The sequence below is a fragment of the Salmo salar genome, chromosome 02, assembly GCF_965601325.2.
Source record: "Salmo salar chromosome 02, fSalSal1, whole genome shotgun sequence".
NCBI lineage: Eukaryota > Metazoa > Chordata > Actinopteri > Salmoniformes > Salmonidae > Salmo > Salmo salar.
The window spans coordinates 22,791,647-22,812,882 of NC_138292.1; the positions used below are offsets into that span (position 1 = coordinate 22,791,647).

Here is a 21,236-nt window from a genome sequence, read left to right on the forward strand (position 1 = left end):
GGAGGGGGCGATGCCGATGACGTAGGCCTTTGGCGCGCTGCTGTTAAAAATTCAAACCCCTTCGCCACAAACCGTTTAGAGCAGTACCGTGCTGTTTCAAGCTCACTTTCTAAACATCCTAAATTGTGGCTAAGAGCGCTACAAAAAATATTGGTAAGTGTGTTATACTTGGTTAACGTTACTTATGTCTGCAATTTTTCTTAGTTGTGAAATATAGCTAGTCAGCTAGTTGAATAAAAACGTTAAATACTGTAGCTATCTTAAAATAAATTAACGTAGCTAGCTAGCTAGGTTATCTTGTGGCTAACTAAGGTAGCTAACTAACTAGTTCGCAAATAAATCGAAACAAACACAACTAATAGCTAGCTTTCTTTTGACCAAGTTAAGTTAATACATTAGTGTGATTGGGTCGTTTATAGCTACATGGAATGAACTTAGATTAACGATTGAACTATAATAGATTGAACTATAATTAACGATACCTAGAATGTCAACCACTCGGCCTACAACAAGTTGTTTTTTTCGTGTATAGTGATGTCGTGGGACTTCTTTGTGCCTGTGTGCGTGGGTGACCTGGTGAAGACAGGGGGCATTAACCAGTACGTGGTTCAGGATGTCGTCTCCCCTAAACAACTGCCCTCCCATCTCAACAGTAAATATCCCAGAGTTTGTTACAGACTTATAATTGTTAGACTATTGTCCTCCTGAAATCTGACCAAGCAAGTCCTTTAATATTCTATATATTTTCCAGGTTTCAAGGCTGCACTGAGAAGCCAGGGTCCATTGTGCATCCTGGAACACTTCGACACTGGTTACACTGTGCTGCAGTGAGTAGCTACATTTACCCAAATTATTTTTATTTATTAAACCTACCACAACTACGATGTAATTTTTCTCGAGTTTTGATTCATGTTGCATATTATTGTATGTCACAGGCATTGCCATAAAGTGGACATGAGTGTGAAAGAGGACACCCTGGAGTTACTCATACAAGGTCAGTGTTTGTGAGGGTGTGTGTTGAAATGTCTTTCGATTTATACACATGATGGCATACCTGTGCCTGCTAGTGCTCACTATTCAGCCGAAGTCCTCATCCGTATTTCATTGCGTTCTCTATTAGTGGTGAGTGGCCTGTCCGTCTCCCTGCCCTCCCTCCTCCTCAACGCCTCACTCTCCGCCCCGGACCGCAAGGAGCAGCTCAATGCTGTCAAAATGAGTGTATTTCTCCTCTGCAAGCTCACAGAAATCCTGGAGAGTGACTCTTACAGGCAGAGTATCGTCACTGCACCCAGTAAGGTAGGTCCTTCTGCACCCAGTCATATTTGAATATGTCGTCTCATAGCATGCTCTATAGTCATTTAATACATCCACTAATGCCCAGTGATGAGATCATGGCATGTATGAGCCAATCAGGCTGAGAGATTGTTCTCCTTCCTGCTGATTGGTGGGTAATCTTGGCAGTGTGGCGAAGATTGGCTGCTCTGCTGTAAGGGCCCACCTACAGTAAACTAGCAGTCCTCCTCACCCTCTGCCCATCCCAGAGACATGGGAGAAGGCAGGATGGAGGCTGCTGAAAGTCTGTGAGTGTGAGAATGTTTCAGTTGGCAAGGAGACAACTCTTCGTTGATGGCCTTTGCTCTGGCTATGACATTTTTCTTTGGTAATCTGAGGGCATTCAAAAACCACACCCGTATCTTTGTGACTGCTATGCGTAGTGGCCTCATAAACAAGGAGTCACTCTAACTGCATAAGGATATTGTAACTGCATAAGGATAGTACAGTATACCCTTTCAGTCATTCTAGAATCTCAACCCTCCTGAGTCCTGTACTGTGTTGACAGTTTGAAGTGAACTTTCTTTCTGTCGACCCCCTCAGGGCAGTAAGAAGGGGAAGGCTGCAGGAGAAGGTCTACTACAGTGGGACTCTGAGAGGGAGACGGTGCTGCAGGCTCTAACCCAGCTCCTTCAGCTGGATATCCGCTCCCTCTGGAGCCTCTCTTTGGTCGATGAGGAGTTCATCAGGTGAGAGGGCCAGACTGGATGAGTGTGTGGGGCTGGAGGAAACATGGGTTTGTGGGGTTTCACTCTAGGTAGGAAACAGTGAGCGATGAGCAGCAGTCTACATGACTTACAGTATACTTGTATGTCCTCAGCTGTGTGACATGCTGCTGCTATAAGCTCCTGGAGAACCCAACCATCAGCCACGTGAAGAACAAGCCCACCAGAGATGCCATCATTCACCTGCTGGGGGTGCAGGTCAAGAAATACAACCACCTCCTGGGTCAGTAACTCAACACCCCCAAATCACTGTTATTAGACAGCTCCATAGAACCTATATTGATGCATTTTAATATTACTGCTCCACTGCCTTTTTATTAGTGGTATGGTGTTCAAGTGAAGCGTTGTACTGATGTCCTCTCTCTCTCCATCCACAGGTGCTAGTGTGAAGGTGATCCAGCTGCTGCAGCACTTTGAGCAGCTGTCTTCAGTGTGTGCCCAGGCTGTGTCTGTGTGGAGCACTGAGTATGGAGTCAAGGCCATTGTAGGAGAGGTCATGAGGTCAGTCGAAGTGATTACTTTTTGTATCGGTGTATCATTTTCCGCTAGAATGTCTAAGGTCCTCGTGTCATGTCCTTTTTGTCCCTGTTTATAAAGTGTTGAGAGCGAAACCATATTAGCGACTTGAGTTGGAATGTGTATGACATCTCTGTTCTGATGCCCTGTTTTCTATACTGAACCTCCTTTCTCAGAGAGATCGGTCAGAAGTCTAGTGAGGAGCTGGCCAGAGAGGGGTCAGGAGTCAAGGCCTTCTCCAGCTTCCTGTCTGAACTGGGCACCCTGGTCCCCGACACCATGATCCCCAACATCAGTGTGTTACTCACACACCTGGAGGGCGAGGTAACTCATACACCATGATCCCCAAAATCAGTGTTTTTTTTAGTACTACTTTTTCCCCTTGAAATTGTGCTTCCTTTGATCGATCATTATGTCCTTAATAACTTGTCATTACTGAATGTTCAAACCTTCTCTCTGTGCCTGCAGAGCCCTAGTATGCGTGTGGCAGTGTGTGAAGTGTTGGGAGAGGTTCTGGTCAGGGTCCTGAGTGGAGATGGACTGGATGAGTCTGGCAGAGCTGACAGGGACCGCTTCATGGACACACTGCAGGAGCACCTCCATGACACACACTCCTATGTCAGGGCCCGAGTGCTGCAGGTCTACACACGCATCGTCAACAGCAAGGTGCGAGTGTGTGTGCTTGCATCTCTAAAAGTGTATCCCAAACAACTATGTTGATGTATGAAGCAATTCCGGATGCTACTTGCACTGTTATGAAACTGCAGTATTATGTATTCACTAATGCCCAGTGATGAGATCGTGGCAAGTATGAGCCAATCAGGCTGAGAGATTGTTCTCCTTCCTGCTGATTGGTGGGTAATCTTGGCAGTGTGGCGAAGATTGGCTGCTCTGCTGTAAGGGCCCACCTACAGTAAACTAGCAGTCCTCCTCACCCTCTGCCCATCCCAGAGACATGGGAGAAGGCAGGACGGAGGCTGCTGAAAGTCTGTGTGTGAGGATATGTTTCAGTTGGCAAGGAGACACAACTCTTCGTTGATGGCCTTTGCTATGGCTATGAACATTTTCTTTGGTAATCTGAGGGCATTCAGAAATCTTAGTGACAGCTATGCAGTGGCCTCAACATTCAGTAAAGTCACCAACACTTTGCTGGTTTGAGTTTGAAGTGAATTGTCCCTCAACATCAAATCCTCATTTGATTGTCACTCTCAGGCCCACAGAAATTATTTACAGCAAAAACCTGACTATTCCGTTTTTGAAAGAAAGGAGACTATGAGAGAATCACTTCGCTGGGATTACTGAGCGTTCCTCTAATGTCCTCTGATTTCTCTCCCCCCCAGGCTCTGCCCCTGAACAGGTACAGTGAAGTGATGGGGTTGGCAGTGGGAAGGCTTATGGACAAATCCATCAATGTGGTCAAGAGTGCCATCCAGCTACTGGCTGCCTTCATAGCACACAACCCCTACAGCTGCAAGGTGCTCGCGCACACACTCGAACAACCACTACTGTGACGTACACACACACACACACAACAGTGTCTTACAATTGTTTCTTTCATCTGTAGTTGAGCAGTGCTGACCTGAAGAAACCCCTGGAGAAGGAGACGGATAGACTCCGAGAGCTTAGAGAGAGACTGCAGGAAAACGCACCTGGTAAATTATACACACCACCTTTGTATATTTCTTTTATATAATGCCCAATGATGAGACCAAGGCGAATGCGAGCCAACTGAACTAGAGGGTTGGGTTCTCCCTTGTCTTGATTGGCCGGTAATCTTGGCAGTGTAGCGGAGATTGGCTGCTCTGCTGTAAGGGCCGGCCTACAGTGACTTGGCCCCACCCACATGTTTCTCCCGCTAAAGAAACACGGTAGAGAATAGTGGGAGGGTACTGACAGTGTGACTGACGTGTGTTTGTCTGTCTGTGCCTGTATGTGTGAGGCAGGGAGAACCCCACCTCTCCTCAATATTCAGTTGTCCATGAGCGCTCTTCTTTGTTAATCTGAGGGCTTTGTAACAATAGGAATAGAATCCATTCATTCTGAACTCCTCTACCTCATCTTCTGCCTCTTTTTGTCCAAACTATATTTATAATTAAAGGAAAACTCTACTGAAGTTCTTTTTATTAAATGTTTTCATTAATCCCCTGATACAGTCCCAAAAATGTTTTGCATGTCAGCGGTCAAGTTTTCAAGATATTGGACTTTCGAGAAACAGGGTCACCAGCCACATCATCATGATGCAAAATGATTTTGGTGTTGATTTCCCATTTAACCATATTCCTTTGGTCTCTCCGTCCAGTGGCAGTGATCAAAGCCTCCGAGCTGTGGGCCGCTATGGAGCCTGAGCTGCTCCTCACCGTCAGAGCCGAGCTGGAGCCCACCAGTGAGGGAGAGGGGGAACAGCAGGAGAGGGAGGAGGACGGGGCTAGAGAGGAGGACGACAGGGCCACCGCCATACAGATCGCCCAGTTCCTCCGCGTCAACAAATACCGGTAAAATGAAACAATATCTAAATACCGGGCCCAGTTTTTCAAAGATTATCTATCTGGATTTTGCTTATCGGATAGGACTAAATGCATAGAAATGAAATGGGGCGGGGGGCTCGTTCTATTCATTCTATTTCTATCCATTTAATCCTATCCGATAGGCAAAATCAAATAACTTTTGAAACACTGCCCAGGTGACTAGATTTGTAACAAATCAGGATCAACTGTTTATAGAAATGAGATGCCAATTGGCATTCCAAGCTGAACTCTACAGTCATCACATAACTGATTGTTGGTTGTGTATCAGGAATGCAGTGCGTCTGTGTGTGCGAGCCCACAGTCTGTTCCCAGAGTCTGAGATGTTCTCGTCTCTGACCACTCTCACCCCCGAGACTCTCTTGGACACACTGGCCCTGCTCTTCAAAGGTACTGAACTGTCTGTCAATCACATCACAAAGCACGTGTATTGGTTAAGTGTAGGAGATAGAAAGGGAGGGGGTAAGTTAGCATTGTGAAAATGTTGGGTCATTTAGTGAATGCTCTTATCTAGAACCGACTTACAATAAGTACACTTTGAAAGAACCGCATAATACTATTCTAGTAAGTAAACTCTATTCAGAACTAACCAGCTGTCTGCTAAGAGTCATTCACTCAATCAAAACACTTTCAAATGGATTAAACAAATTATTCAGTAGCAAGCCTTCAAAAACAAGTGGTGAAATCAGTGCTAGAATAAGAGTATGATATAACCAATCAAAATGTAATTAAGGTCAATCTAGTGCTGTGGGCTTTCAGCAGTGTAGGAGGTGTAGTTCTAGATGACAGCATTACTGATGGAGTGGGTGATAATGTTTTCTACTGGTGAATCACCCAAACCTAGCTCTAACGCCTGAGAACTAACACTGGTCTTCATTTTAGACCACTAGGTAAATCATGTGGACTGGAACAAATGTGTGCTCACACTGTGGCAGGAGTTAAGATGTTCACATCTGCTCTCAGGAGAACATTTTTATAATCTGACCTCTGTTCCTCCCCAGGTCCTGACCAGGACACCTCTGAGATCAGAGAGGACCTGCCTTCCACCCCCCAGAAGGAGGGAGCAGGGGATGGAGGGAAGGAAGGGGTGGAGGAGAGCGAGCTGAAGAAACAGGAGATGCTGTTGCAGTATCTGAGAGACACTGAGAGCTTTGCCCTGCAGGTGGAGAGAGCCATCGCTGTCATCAACACCATGCTCTACTGGAAGACTACCTCGGGTACAAACACACCTCATCTTACCTACACCCACATTACCATACCTTTATCACCTGCACAGTCAACATCTCACCCCAATGACTCCATGCATGTATTCTGAGACAATGTAATGTGGGGTATTGAGGAATGAATGTGTGTGTCAGTGGTCCAGGAAGCGGTGCAGTTCTGTGTGACAGTATGTGAGTTCAGTGTGGCGAACTCTCTGACTGGCGTGAGGAAGATGCTACCTCTGGTCTGGTCTACTGACGCTGCCATTAAAGATGCTGTGGTGCAGGCCTACAGACGCCTCTACCTCAACCCCCAGGGAGACAACACCAGGTACGCTGTCACACCTTCAAACTGTTGCCACAGGCACTTTCTATCAACCCCTCAGGTCCCTCGATCCCACTATCAATTTCAGATGGTTAAGTTACTTTTGAAATGGTAATGTCTTCCCATGTGAAATTGCGAAGCAGTGCTAGTGACAGTATAATGGTATTGAGAGTAAATGGAACTGTCTTGTCTGCTGAAACAGCCTTAGTGGGAACCTGCCATCTTCATTCCAGCACCTCAGCCATTTCCCCCAAGAGGTTTCAACTCTCAGGCTGTGTTTATTGACATGCAATCCAATTCTGATCTTATTTTCACTAATTGGTCTTTTGACCGATCGGATCAGCTCTGAAATTATGTGAAAAGATTTGATTGGTCAAAAGACCAATTAGTGCCAAAATATCTATCAGAATTGGGCTGCCTGTGTGAGCATACCCTGCATTACATTTTCTGCTGTGAATTTGTTAATCTTGCTCCCACCGACACATTGCTGCTGAAAGAGATGCAGACTCAAGGTGGAAGTTGAGGTGGGAAATTGCACAATTGACCGTAGAACAATGTCTTGGAGTGACTTAATCGACCTCCGATGAGCTATGCTCTTGTGCCTGACTCTCTCCCTCTCAGGTCTAAAGCTCAGACTATAGTGGACAGTGTCTGAACTGATGGTGGATGACTCTCTCCCTCTCTCAGGTCTAAAGCTCAGACTATAGTGGACAGTGTCTGAACTGATGGTGGATGACTCTCTCCCTCTCTCAGGTCTAAAGCTCAGACTATAGTGGACAGTGTCTGAACTGATGGTGCCTGACTCTCTCCCTCTCAGGTCTAAAGCTCAGACTCTAGTGGACAGTGTCTGAACTGATGGTGCCTGACTCTCTCTCCCTCTCTCAGGTCTAAAGCTCAGACTCTAGTGGACAGTGTCTGAACTGATGGTGCCTGACTCTCCCTCTCAGGTCTAAAGCTCAGACTCTAGTGGACAGTGTCTGAACTGATGGTGGATGACTCTCTCTCCCTCTCAGGTCTAAAGCTCAGACTCTAGTGGACAGTGTCTGAACTGATGGTGCCTGACTCTCTCCCTCTCAGGTCTAAAGCTCAGACTCTAGTGGACAGTGTCTGAACTGATGGTGGATGACTCTCTCCCTCTCAGGTCTAAAGCTCAGACTCTAGTGGACAGTGTCTGAACTGATGGTGGATGACTCTCTCCCTCTCTCAGGGCTAAAGCTCAGACTCTAGTGGACAGTGTCTGAACTGATGGTGCCTGACTCTCTCCCTCTCAGGTCTAAAGCTCAGACTCTAGTGGACAGTGTCTGAACTGATGGTGCCTGACTCTCTCCCTCTCAGGTCTAAAGCTCAGACTCTAGTGGACAGTGTCTGAACTGATGGTGGATGACTCTCTCCCTCTCTCAGGTCTAAAGCTCAGACTATAGTGGACAGTGTCTGAACTGATGGTGGATGACTCTCTCCCTCTCAGGTCTAAAGCTCAGACTCTAGTGGACAGTGTCTGAACTGATGGTGGATGACTCTCTCTCCCTCTCAGGTCTAAAGCTCAGACTCTAGTGGACAGTCTGTCTGAACTGATGGTGGATGCCTCTCTGGGGACAATCCAGTGTCTGGAGGAGATAGTGAGTTTCTCTTATTACTGTCTTTTATTATCCATCCTGTCATCAATACTACTACCCAGTGAATGAGTTGGCTCTTACTCTTTACTGATTACTCTCTATCCATCCTGTCATCAATACTACTACCCAGTGAATGAGTTGGCTCTTACTCTTTACTGATTACTCTCTATCCATCCTGTCATCAATACTACTACCCAGTGAATGAGTTGGCTCTTACTCTTTACTGATTACTCTCTAGTCCATCCTGTCATCAATACTACTACCCAGTGAATGAGTTGGCTCTTACTCTTTACTGATTACTCTCTATCCATCCTGTCATCAATACTACCCAGTGAATGAGTTGGCTCTTACTCTTTACTGATTACTCTCTATCCATCCTGTCATCAATACTACTACCCAGTGAATGAGTTGGCTCTTACTCTTTACTGATTACTCTCTAGTCCATCCTGTCATCAATACTACTACCCAGTGAATGAGTTGGCTCTTAGTCTTTACTGATTACTCTCTATCCATCCTGTCATCAATACTACTACCCAGTGAATGAGTTGGCTCTTACTCTTTACTGATTACTCTCTATCCATCCTGTCATCAATACTACTACCCAGTGAATGAGTTGGCTCTTAGCTCTTTACTGATTACTCTCTATCCATCCTGTCATCAATACTACTACCCAGTGAATGAGTTGGCTCTTACTCTTTACTGATTACTCTCTATCCATCCTGTCATCAATACTACTACCCAGTGAATGAGTTGGCTCTTAGTCTTTACTGATTACTCTCTATCCATCCTGTCATCAATACTACTACCCAGTGAATGAGTTGGCTCTTACTCTTTACTGATTACTCTCTAGCCATCCTGTCATCAATACTACCCAGTGAATGAGTTGGCTCTTACTCTTTACTGATTACTCTCTAGCCATCCTGTCTTTCAATTATTAACCCTGTTCTCTCTCTCATCTAATCTGTTCCAACACCTCTCTCGTGTCATCCCAGGTCCAGGAGTTCTTTGGTGGTGGCAGCAGCCTGCAGTCCACGGTGGTGCAGGTTCTGTGGGAGAGGTTCACTGGTAAACGAGAGACCTCCAGCCTGCACAGACGAGCAGCAGTACTGCTTCTGGGAATGGCTGCACGGTAAGGCCCACACACAAACACAAGGTCTAACTCCACACTTGTCTTTAAGTCCCCTTTGACTTCTTGCCCAATGATGAGACCAAGGCGAATGCGAGCCAGCTGAACGAGAGGGTTGGGTTCTCCCTTGTCTTGATTGGCCGGTAATCTTGGCAGTGTAGCGGAGATTGGCTGCTCTGCTGTAAGGGCCGGCCTACAGTGACTTGGCCCCACCCACATGTTTCTCCCGCTAAAGAAACACGGTAGAGAATAGTGGGAGGGTACTGACAGTGTGACTGACGTGTGTTTGTCTGTCTGTGCCTGTATGTGTGAGGCAGGGAGAACCCCACCTCTCCTCAATATTCAGTTGTCCATGAGCGCTCTTCTTTGTTAATCTGAGGGCTTCTACACCTGTATGTGTCGGAGGGGTTGGGTTAAAAGTGGAAGTAAAATTTCAGTTGGACCTTGTGGCCATTTGACCAATACATTAATCTTTTAATCTTTGTTTAATATGATCCAAGTCCAGTGTTGCAGTTAACCTCCCAATGACAATGTTCCCTTATTGACGTATGGTAAACTGTTCCTAGGTCTGCACCTATTGGCAACTCCTACCTTTGGCGCTTGGCTTTGTCTCAACAGTCTGGCGTTGGTTAATTTGTCCACAGAACCTCATTAGGCGTCTGCATGCTTCCCAGCCGTAACACTTCAGAAGACGTGCATATATTATTACATCTTGTGACATGTTTATTTTAGATTTCACTAAGTTTTTTTTCAGTTTTGGGGCACCAAGTCTACACCCCTTTGTTGGTGATTGGTCAACAGTAGGGATTCTTCAATAGTCTGTCATTCAGCGAGAGACGACTCGTTTTCATGCACGTTTTTTCATTGAGAAATACTGCTGCAAACATCTTAGATGCAAAAACAAAAAAAGGGTATCCTCAGCATAAACGTGAACTCAGGAAATCGGTCATTAATTTGATCTTAGATTAATTCAGACTATTATGAGGAAGTGTACTGGCTACGCCATCTCAAAATGGATAAACAGTACTATTGACTTTTTTTTCATCGTTCAAGTGAATGTCTTTTAAGAGTATGCAAGCATACTCATTTGGCTAGCTGAACTGAAGCATGCTGGCCCCTTTAGTCTCTCAATAGGCGCACAGCAGAGTACACAGACTTCTCTGCATTGAGTCTAAGTCACGACCACACACATCTGGGCTCACCGCCAGGGTTTTCAATGAAGAACAAGTGTTTTAAACACCCATTCGGTCTCCTTCAGACAGTTTTCTCTCTCTCCCCCCCGGCAGTGGCTGTCTGCAGTCCACCCACACTGTACTGGACAATACCGGGCCTCCTCTTTCCATAACCTGTTTAATCCTCCCCTCACTTCCTCTAACCCTCCCTCCCACCCACAATCCCCCATAGACTGGGACCGTGTGTGTTCTGCGGAGGGCCGAGCACCGATGAGATTAATTAATCTGGAGCCTGGGCATAATTTAAATGACGTAGCCTACTACTCTGTTGTGTGTAGACATAACAGTATGTACATTTACTGCTAAGAACATCATTTGAGCGCCACACACTAAAGTTCATATGTGTAATAGCATGTTTGTATGTGTGTTCTTGTATCAGATTAGATGTGGCATTTTAGATTATTCAGTGTGTAGCCTAATGTAATTGTGTATTTCTCTGTGTAGAGCGGAGAGGGAGGTGGTCCTCAGTAACCTGGACACTCTGTGCTCTGTGGCTCTGGGAGAGAAGTTGACTGAAGACTTCCTACTGGCCAGAGACTCTGTTATCACCATCTGTAACATCACTGACCATGTCAGGGTAAGACCCCACACGTCTAGGGCTGTCCCAGACAAAAACAAAACTATCTTGGTCGACCAAAGGTCGCCTGTTCTTTCGACCAATCGATTGGTTGAAATTTAAAGTAGTATATTTTTATATATATACACACCCTATGTGTTTGAATAAAAGGAACTATACTGAACAAAAATATAACATGTAAAGTGTTGGTCCAACTTTTCATGAGCTGAAATAAAAGATCCTGGAAATTTTCCATATGCAGAAAAAGCTTGTTTTGAGGAAGCGCACAATTGGCATGCTGAATGCAGAAATGTCCACCAGAGCTCTTTTCAATGTTAATTTCTCTTCCATAAGCCACATCCAACCGGCCTCACAACTGCAGACCACATGTAATCACGCCAGCCCAGGACCTCCACATCCAGCTTCTTTACCTGTGGGATCATCTGATGGGGAGGCTGGATGCTGAGCAGTATTTCTGTTTTTAATTGTGGGGAAAAATGTATTCTGATTGGCTGGGCCTGGCTCTGTTGTGTGTGTGGACCTATGCCCACCCATCATGGCTGCGCCTCTGCCCAGTCCTATTAGATTTCAATTTTTTCTGCCTGTTTGGAACCGTGTAAACAACTCTATTACTTACAATTTAGTCTGTTCTAACAAAAATCGAAATCCTTTATTACAGCAAAGATTAAAAACAGCCACATTTGTGAAGTTGCTTTATCTGACATTGTGTGAGGACTGGTGCTCATGGAATCAGTAGGCTATTAAACACTCAAACTGGCAACAAACAGGATCTGTTTTATTTCTGTAGAATTTGATGATTTATAAAGCCAGGCACGTTTTAACCGTTATGCTATGGATTATATATCTAAGTTTGTTTCCTTTCAAGTTTCTTAGACAATTAAGGCAAGGGCTATTTTCTCGTCTCCTTACTCTGCTTCTGCCGCGTTGTTCTCAACAACAATATGCTGGTTAGCTTTGCTATTATGCACATAGCAACATAAAGGGAAAAGCGTCAATTCAACGGCGCACTGAAGATTACGTTTCAGAACCGCGGACAGCGCCTTCTCCCGCTACCCATCGCGTGAGAAACTGCATTTGTTATAAAATATATTTATTAGTGTTGCACCATTTTCTTACAAAATATAACCATTTACAATTTCAGTAGCTCATGTCTTAGTGATGAACTGTGCCATCCCCGTGGCATCTGCAATGGATTAGTCCACTGAGACTGGTGGGAATCAGACAGGAGTCTTGCACACCATGAACAAATATTTTTGTAACTGCTCGACTAAAGAAATCTCGGTCGACCAACAGCCTGATCTAAACAATCTACCAGGTGACTAAATGGGGTCAGCCCTATAGAGTTTTGAATGTTTGAAGTGCGTAAAGTGATTGAGTTGCATTGTCCCTCCCCAGCAATGCAAAGGAGCTCCATTCAGACTGCCTCAGGACAACCAGCTCTTTACCTGCCTCACACAGGCCATCGCTGAAGGTGTGTACACACTCCCACACTAGCTCTTGAGTGGGAGAATGTAGTGTCTCTGCCCGACTGTGTCTCAACTGACTGTCTGTCTGGTCCCGCCCCAGGAGTGGTGATGGCGGACCCTCATTGGCAGAGCTTCATGGAGCAGGCTGTCCGTCTGCTGTACTTCCTGTCCGAGTCCCCAGACCAGCTCTGCTCCCGCCTCCTTCAGCGCTGCTCTCGCCTGCTATTGGACCAGATCGCGGAGGGCGGGGAGATGTTAGCAAACAAGGATGTCAGCCAGTTGCCGGGTGCGTCTCAGGACCCTGAGGAGCAGGGAGAACAAGGTGAGAGACAGAGTGGATATTTATTTAGAAAGCTGGTGCACTCTGGTAAAACAACTTCTCCTAGTAGTATGAATAGATCACATTCTCCAGTTGTCTGGTGCTCTTTCACTGTGCCCAGTGTTGTAGTGTATTATGATGACCAGTATTTTGTATTGGTACTTTATGATCAGTACGGTGTTATAGTGATGTGTATCCCTGCAGTGAGCTGCGTGTCCCTGGCCCAGCTGCTGTCTCTGTGTGGCTGCGTGGCGTTCTGGCAGGTGTCCCACCTGGAGCGCAGCGTCAGCTCTGAGCTGCGGAGGAGGAGAGGAGAGACTGAAGAGAGGGAGGAGAAGGCGAAGGTACCCTCCCGTAAGGCCAAGGTCAGTCTATTTTTATACAACCCAAACCAATGATGGCAATAATTCACATAATGGTCAATCATGAGATTAGGATACTACAAACCTAGTGGTAATGAGACTGCTGGGTTTATACACATGTTCTGTATTTAAGAAGCTTTTACCATACGTGTCATTGATTCTCGTTGCATTTCATAAACCAAATGTTATCAGAACAGGATGTTAATTAGTAAAGAGGCCATGTGAGTCTCCTGGTGAGTAGGATTGTCTTGCCAATCAGTAACTTTTCTCCCTGGGAAATGCTTGATGAGTTTAATTTTGGTCACGCAACACGGTGATTGACAGGTCTTGATGATTCTTCCCATCAGGGGGCTAAGAACAACAGCTAACTTCTTCCTAATTACTCCTTTAGATGAAATCGCTCTAACTTTCCAGTAGACTAGACATGAACAGGGAGTTCTTAATCAACTGTCATGATCCATGTTTCCCACAGCAAGCGTCCAATGACAGTTCTGTGGAGGAAGAACTTGGGTTGATGGGTGCTTCTGCTGAGGACACCGAGGCAGAGCTGATCAGGAAGATCTGTGAGACTGAGCTGCTGGCTGGTAAGAAAGACCTAACTTTTTCAAAACTAAGTCATTTTTCCTGTTGTGATTTAATTGCCTTGACAACCACATTTCCCCCCCCCCCCAGAGGAGAACCTGTTGTGCTCGTTCCTGCCCCTGCTGGTGAGGGTGTGTAGTTCCCCAGGGAGATACTGCCACCCCCAGCTCACCACCGCTGCCTGCCTGGCCCTCTCACAGTACATGATGATCAGGTCAGACTACACCTCAGACTACATTGTTTTTCTATAATTTTCCTTTGTGTGGTATGGCTGTGGTGTGTGTCTGTCAACCTCTGTTCCCTCTCCTCTGTCAGTCCGTCAGTGTGTGAGGAGCACATCCGTCTCCTGTTCACGGTGCTGGAGCGTTCCTCTCTGCCCGTCGTCAGGGCCAACGCCATCATCGGCCTGGGAGATCTCACTGTCCGCTTCCCCAACATCCTGGAGCCCTGGACCCAGAACCTCTATACCAGGTAATCCAAACACCTGGACCCAGAGCCTCTGTACCAGGTAATCCAAACACCTGGACCCAGAGCCTCTGTACCAGGTAATCCAAACACCTGGACCCAGAGCCTCTGTACCAGGTAATCCAAACACCTGGACCCAGAGCCTCTGTACCAGGTAATCCAAACACCTGGACCCAGAGCCTCTGTACCAGGTGTGCACCCCCACAAGCCACTTTCATTCAGTGACTAAATATTAACCAAGCAGCTAATAAAACTTTATGGTTTAGAATATGGAAGTAGCAAACAAGCTGATCTTTATTTAATTACCCAGCTGTGTGTACTATTGTGTGGCTTTTTAATTTAGTTAAACATGGCCGTTAGATGAGGATGGCTGAGGGCTACAAGCTCGTTCCATGTCTGGTTGTCTGCTAATGTTGTTCTTCAGACGCTCCAGTCCTGCTGCTGCAGTCTACTGAACCAGTTGATCGAAAAACGTATTTCCATATGTTCAGAACTGAAACAATAGGAAGCATTGGAAAATGCTGTCATGTCCTCCACTAGCATTCTGACCTCTGATGTTGCTATAGCGCGACAGTACAGTGTACTGTACTCTTCAGAACTCCAACCGCTCTTCTGGACTGTGGAACCATGGGCTGCTCGCTCGTGCACTCTCAAATAAGATTTGAGCAGAAATAACTAGAACAAATGTAAGGCCTAGAACAACTTGAAGGTTCTGATTGTGTCCAGAACTACTTGTTGGTGGTATAATTATACAATGAGTAGATTGGAGGGAGAAGGGGGATCGTTTCAGGTGATGCCATAGGTTATACTCTGTAGGAAGGATGGGGACTTAATTGAAGAAAGCTTAATGATGATTGCTGGTTGTTCTTCCCACATTGAGATGCACTGAAGCCATACCCCTCCCCCATTAAGTTTAATTACAATTCGTTATCTCTTTTCATTCCACTAGTTCCGTTTTTGTCTTTGTATAGTGCTAATTATGATGCTTGGTTATTCTTACATTTGAGGTGTTTCAGATGAATAGTGTTTTCCAGGCTTTTCACTATGAACACTAATCCTCAGGTTTTTCCTAATGGCAAGTGTTTTGTAGCACCCACACACCTCCATTGTGTTGGGTCTCCTCAAAGACACAGCCCTCCCTGGGAGAGGACTGATAAGGGTATTAAACATGATTTTTACTCTAATGGTAATGCACTGTTTTACAGGCCTAGTTAATTATACTGAAGCTGTGGCTTATGACCATCTACTGTATAGCAGACCACACAACTGGCGAGTCTGGTTCCTATGCAAAACGTCCTAATCCACGGCTGGAGGAGAACTTGCATATTGTTTTTTTTCACCTGGCCTCATCCCTTCCCAGTGTATGCGGTTAATTAATTCCACTGTTTAGAACAATGGAGGCCGGGGAGACCCTGCAGCCATTTTGTGTCAGAGCTCTGTAAGGGTAGAGGCCCTCTGTACCTCCCACGCGAACATCTGAAATGACTGCATAGCCGTGGGTTATGGTCAATGCCAGTCAGGGGTATTGGCATCGAAGCCTCCAGGTCCAATGTATGGCTGGTTGTATTTTCACCCAGGTAGTTTGCTTTATGTAATGTCATTGATTGGCCAGTGTCTCTTACATGGTATCCCAGCTGATCCTGATTAGAGCGGAAACCTGCATGCCATTTAAATAATATTGTTTCATCATATAACACGTCTCCCCTGCCTAGGCTGAGTGACGAGAACCCGGCGGTGAGGCAGACTGCGGTGACTGTTCTGACCCAGCTAGTGCTGAAGGACGTGCTGAAGGTCAAAGGTCAGGTCAGCGAGGTGGCTGTGCTGCTCATCGACCCCCAGACACACATCGCCAGCCTCGCACTCAACTTCTTCAACGAGCTCGCCTCCAAGGTACACACAGTATTATTTCCAGGCATTTCTATTTGATTGGGATATACAGTGCCTTCGGGGAGTATTCAGACCCTTTTGACTTTTTCTACATTTTGTTATGTTACAGCCTTATTCTAAAATGTTACTTTTATCCAATCTACACACTATACTCCATAATGACAAAAGCAAAAACAGGTTTTTAGACACCTTATTTACATAAGTATTCAGACCCTTTGCTATGAGACTTGAAATTGAGCTCAGGTGTGTCCTGTTTCCATTGATCAGCCTTGATGTTTTTACAACTTGATTGCAGTCAACCTGTAGTAAATTCAATTGATTGGACATGAGTTGGAAAGGCACACACCTGTCTATATAAGGTCCCACAGTTGAGTGCTTGTCAGAGTAAAAACCAAGCCATGAGGTTGAAGGAATTGTCCATAGAGCTCCGAGACAGGATTGAGTCAAGGCACAGATCAGGGGAAGGGTACCAAAAACTTCCTGCAGCATTTAAGGACCCCAAGAACAGTGCCCTCCATTCTTAAATAGAAGTTTGGACCACCAAGACTTTTCCTGGAACTGTCCGCCTGGCAAAACTGAGCAAGTGGGGGTGAAGTGCCTTGGTCAGGGAGTTGACCAAGAACCTGATGGTCATGCTGACAGAGTTCCTCTGTGGAGATAGGAGAGTCTTCCACAAGGACAACCACCTCTGCAGCACTCTACCAATCAGGCCTTTATGGTAGAGTGGACTGACAGAAGCCACTCCTCAGTAAAAGGCACATGACAGCCCACTTGGAGTTTGCCAAACGGCACCTAAAGGACTCTGACCATGAGAAACAAGATTCTCCGGTCAGATGAAACCAAGATTGAACACTCTGGCCTGAATGCCAAGTGCCACGTCTGGAGGAAACCTGCCACCATCCCTAAGGTGACGCATAGTGGCAGCATCATGCTGAGGGTATATTTTTCAGCGGCAGGGACTGGGAGACTAAGGATAGAGGGAAAGATGAACAGCGCAAAGTACAGAGATCCTTGATGAAAACCTGCTCGGGACAAGTCTCTAAATGTCCTTGAGTGGCCCAGCCAGAGCTCGGACTTGAACCCAATCGAACATCTCTGGAGAGACCTGAAAATAGCTGTGCAGCAACGCTCCCCATCCAACCTGACATAGCTTGAGAGGATCTGCAAAGAAGAATGGGAGAAACTCCCCAAATACAGGTGTGCCAAGCTTGTAGCATCATACTCAAGGCTGTAATCGCTGCCAAAGGTGCTTCAACAAAGTACTGAGTAAAGGGTCTGAATACTTATGTAAATGTAATATTTCAGGTTTTTATTTTTAATAAATTAGCAAACATTTCTAAACCTGTTTTTGCTTTGTCATTATGGGGTATTGTGTGTAGATTAGAAGGGGGGGGGGGGGCAATTTAATCAAATGTAGAATAAGGCTGGAATGTAACAATGCTGAAAAAGTCAACAGGTCTGAATACGTTCTAAATGCACTGTAAATCTGAGTTGGTGTAGTGGGGACCTTTTTACATAGACTGAGGGTAATGGATCCTCCAATGTTCTAAACCAGACAGTGGCATCTCCTCTCCTCCCAGGACAATGCCATCTACAACCTGCTTCCAGACATCATCAGCAGACTGTCAGACCCAGAGAGAGCCATGAACGAGGAAGACTTCCACACCATCATGAAGTGAGGGGTGTCTACACTGAGCTGTGTGCCTCTTCTGCTCTCACTGTGTATATTGTGTTGTGATCAGTATAGTGTGTCTTGCAGGGAGTTATTCAAATACCCGCGAGCGGCAGCTTTAATAATCTGAGGGCTACTTAACCTGTGTGTCTGTCGCCCACTGTGTTCTCTCCCAGGCTTTACACACTCTGGATGACTTGGCATGCTGGGGTCACATTGTGACTCTGGTTTGAAACCTGTTGTGCTGAATAACATGGAAATGGGATGCTAATATGTGAGTGGTATTTTAATGTTTCCCTCTTTGTCTCTGTTTTCAGGCAGCTGTTTTCCTACATCACTAAGGAGAGACAGACTGAGTCTCTGGTGGAGAAGCTGTGTCAGCGCTTCAGGACAGCAAAGTGAGCAGCCCGTCTTCCCCTCGCTCTTCCTTCCTATCTCCTCATTTCTGTTCTCCGTGTCATAATGGCTGGCATTAGTTCCTCTGTCTCAGGACTATTCGAGGCCTGGGTTGTCTGTTCAGCGAACTCGGGGCCAACTCTTTCCTTTCTGGCTCGTCATTCAAAGCACAGACCTCCATAGAAAGGGCATTTTAGATTAAGCCACAGACAGACAGTGAATCAGCGAGACCATGGGCGGAGAATGATTTCTTCAAATGTCAGGTCAGACTTCCTCTGTTCTTGAAAGACTATTTGTTGTAAGTGAATAATCAAATTTCCTCACTCCCCCCCCCCCCCCCCCCAATTCTCTCTCCAGGACTGAGCGTCAGTGGTGTGACCTGGCTGTGTCTCTGTCTCTGCTGTCTATGTGTGAGCGAGGGCTGAAGAGGCTCCAGGAGTGTTGGGAGTGTTACAGTGACAAGCTGACTGAGACAGGAGTCTACCAGCCTCTCCTCTCCATCACTGCTAAGCTACGCCGAGGAGCCAAGCCACAGCTCAAGGTACTGATGATAGTGGTTGTATGTATTGACTGGCAGAATAGTTTTTTACAGCTGTTCAAACCACATAAGAAAGCCCTTAGCCCCCCCCCCCCCCCTTCCCCAATTCAGATGTACATAACGATAAACTTGGGACAAGTGAGAGACTATGGACTATCCCAACTCTTTCTGACTATCCAGACTGATTTCTTGACTGTGCCTCTAAATGAATACACCTGCCAGGTCTTATTCTGATTCTTCTCTCTGTCCCCAGGTCCAGGTGGAGGAGTTTGAGAAGCGTCTGACGGCGGTCCACACCCGGGGGCTGGAGAACGTAGAGAGCCCTGAGATGGAGAAGACCTGTCCTGAGGGTGTTGGGCCCAGCCAGAACACCACCACTCACACGCCACTACCCAACAAGGGACGGGGTGGCAGGCCCAAGAGAGGTGAGCGCACACGCGTGTAGTACCTTTTCTGGTAGACAGTCAATTCTTTCCCTCCTGAATGTATTTCTTTTTGCCAATTTACATCGACTTTAGCTTATTTTCCATTATTTTCTTTCTCTCCCCTCAAAGGTCAAGCCACGCCCTCTGTATCCAGTCGCCAAGACGATAGCTTTGTGACCCCTAAACCAACCCGGAAGTCCTCCAAGAAAGCTGTTATCACCTTCAGCAGTGACGACGAAGAGGAGGAAGAAGGTATCTGCACTTTCTAACAGTACAATCTGTTTTAGTCTGAGTGTTGGCAGTGCTTTTCAGTTAAAGTGATGGAAAGCATATAAAGTGATTCATGCTCTCAGTAGCTTGTTGGTGCTGGCTTCGCAGGATGGTGTCATGAAGTACATTTGAGCCCAGTGAATGAAATGGCATTTGTTTTAATCTTTGCAATTTCATAGCATTTACTTTTGGGAACAAATCTGGTTAGTTGTTGCTTGTCAAATTAACACGTCAATGTTACTGATGTTTGTTTTTACCCAATCAGACGCTGTCATGGCAGAGAATGAGACACCGAAGGTGACCACACCCATCGCCCGCACCTCTCGACGTGCTCGTCTCCGACACTGACCCCCCTCTTCCTCTGCTTTTAGTTTGTATGTCACATGTTCTATTGTTTCATCTTTTTAAGTCATGTTTTTTACTTTTTAAAATAACCTTTTATATTTTAATGTTGCTCTAGTCAGTACTAAATACTTTGACTCAAGTCTTTTTTTGTAGCTGAATCAAGACTTTTAATAAACTTTTGGTGTGAACCACAACCGCTGTCATCCGTGTGTGTTTGCAAGTGGAGTCAGATTTATGCCCTCATTACAAGGAGTATTGAATGCCCTTCTCTTGCATTATGTGTGTTTGGTCAGTGAAATGGTGTGTGTTCAGGTTGGACTGTCCCAGCTTGGCTAGACACGGTTGCTACCGTTCTTACTCCTTCACTCTCTCAATGCTCCTATTTCTGCCAGTTTGAAATATTCTGTAATCCCACCCGTTGGAAGTTATTAAACCTGTTAACCTAAATCCTCCTGAGACCCAGCAATTAATTTTTCTCCTCTAGTGGACATTTTAGATCTTGGTCTGTATCTGAGGCCATACAAGCCACTTTATTAAGTCCTGTTTGAGAGGACATTGGGCTTTTCAATTATATCACGTGTGGGGGTGTTTATCATATTTGCGTTTTGACCACTAAAAAGGACAATTTTGCACTTACAATAAAATACTTTTAAAAACTTTTCTTAGTAACATGCTTTTTCACCCCACACACACACACGTTAAAAAAAAACAACAATGTATCCCAAACTTTTTTCCCAGGCCTCACCTGGTATATGATGTGCCTGACACCTGAACAAAATGGTAGCATGCTATTTTACACTTTTTTTTTTTAGACTTCACTCCCTATTTCTCCCTCTGACACGTGTTCCATCTCTGCCCCTCAATACCTCCTGATCTCTAAGGTCTTCCCCTCTCCCACACAACTCTTCCCTCCTGTTCCATGCTTTTTCTCTGCCTGTTATGTTCCTCGGTCGCTCTCCTCACTGACATCTTCATGTGTTGTAACTTCACACACCCCCCCACTTTTGTAGCTAATCTCTTCCCTCTCGCCCACTCTACCTCCCACTCGCTCTTTCTCCTTTTAAATGACACAGGAGTGCACTTCAGTTTTTGTGAGTTATGTAAAGGGGAAAAACACCTTTTGACTTCAGACTAACAATGTAAAGTTTGGGTTTATAAACTGCATTGGCAGTCTGACAGACATTTTGTGTTGGATGACTTGTGAATATATTGTGAGAAACTAAAGATGCATGAAAATAAACTACTTCCATTTCATGGACTGGTGAGTGATGTTAGTGGCTGGTTTCTGTGGGGCGTGTCCAATCCAACATCACTTTTTATTAGTAGTTCAATGAATTCC

The 21,236-nt window shown here is 45.6% G+C and overlaps 1 protein-coding gene and 4 non-coding genes across 6 annotated transcripts; all 5 read left to right on the top strand.

Moving 5' to 3' along the window:
• Window positions 1-25: 25 nt before the first annotated feature.
• On the top strand, window positions 26-20,091 carry ncapd2 (non-SMC condensin I complex, subunit D2). 2 transcript variants are annotated; one of them, XM_045700402.2, is made up of 32 exons: window positions 26-153; window positions 533-652; window positions 752-827; window positions 936-994; window positions 1,121-1,296; window positions 1,876-2,021; window positions 2,153-2,280; window positions 2,435-2,558; window positions 2,750-2,897; window positions 3,042-3,239; window positions 3,914-4,048; window positions 4,138-4,225; window positions 4,873-5,065; window positions 5,367-5,485; window positions 6,097-6,312; window positions 6,454-6,628; window positions 8,154-8,238; window positions 9,228-9,364; window positions 11,038-11,170; window positions 12,566-12,641; window positions 12,737-12,958; window positions 13,142-13,320; window positions 13,790-13,901; window positions 13,990-14,113; window positions 14,215-14,370; window positions 16,077-16,254; window positions 17,832-17,926; window positions 18,241-18,321; window positions 18,677-18,860; window positions 19,111-19,282; window positions 19,412-19,534; window positions 19,818-20,091. In XM_045700402.2, the coding sequence occupies exons 2-32, from the start codon at window positions 535-537 to the stop codon at window positions 19,898-19,900; spliced, it is 4,239 nt and encodes a 1,412-aa protein (XP_045556358.1). In that variant the 5' UTR covers window positions 26-153; window positions 533-534; the 3' UTR covers window positions 19,901-20,091. The 2 variants fall into 2 exon arrangements, with proteins under 2 accessions (XP_045556358.1, XP_045556359.1); XM_045700403.2 differs by having other exon boundaries at window positions 13,160-13,320.
• LOC123739904 (small nucleolar RNA U85) lies at window positions 1,376-1,674 on the top strand. The gene has a single exon (XR_006768010.1). It is a non-coding gene; the product is annotated as a small nucleolar RNA U85 (small nucleolar RNA).
• LOC123739894 (small nucleolar RNA U85) lies at window positions 3,359-3,659 on the top strand. The gene has a single exon (XR_006767999.2). It is a non-coding gene; the product is annotated as a small nucleolar RNA U85 (small nucleolar RNA).
• Window positions 4,268-4,582, top strand: LOC123739915 (small nucleolar RNA U85). The gene has a single exon (XR_006768021.2). It is a non-coding gene; the product is annotated as a small nucleolar RNA U85 (small nucleolar RNA).
• Window positions 9,430-9,744, top strand: LOC123739937 (small nucleolar RNA U85). The gene has a single exon (XR_006768043.1). It is a non-coding gene; the product is annotated as a small nucleolar RNA U85 (small nucleolar RNA).
• Window positions 20,092-21,236: the final 1,145 nt, after the last annotated feature.

What these genes read in the sequence shown, in the direction of transcription:
- ncapd2 (XM_045700402.2), top strand. Translation starts at nt 535, where the DNA reads ATGTCGTGGGACTTCTTTGTGCCTGTGTGCGTGGGTGACCTGGTGAAG. An exon ending in TCACACACCTGGAGGGCGAG is followed by an intron (nt 2,898 to 3,041) that starts GTAACTCATACA and finishes CTGTGCCTGCAG; the next exon opens with AGCCCTAGTATGCGTGTGGC. An exon ending in CTACTGGAAGACTACCTCGG is followed by an intron (nt 6,313 to 6,453) that starts GTACAAACACAC and finishes TGTGTGTGTCAG; the next exon opens with TGGTCCAGGAAGCGGTGCAG.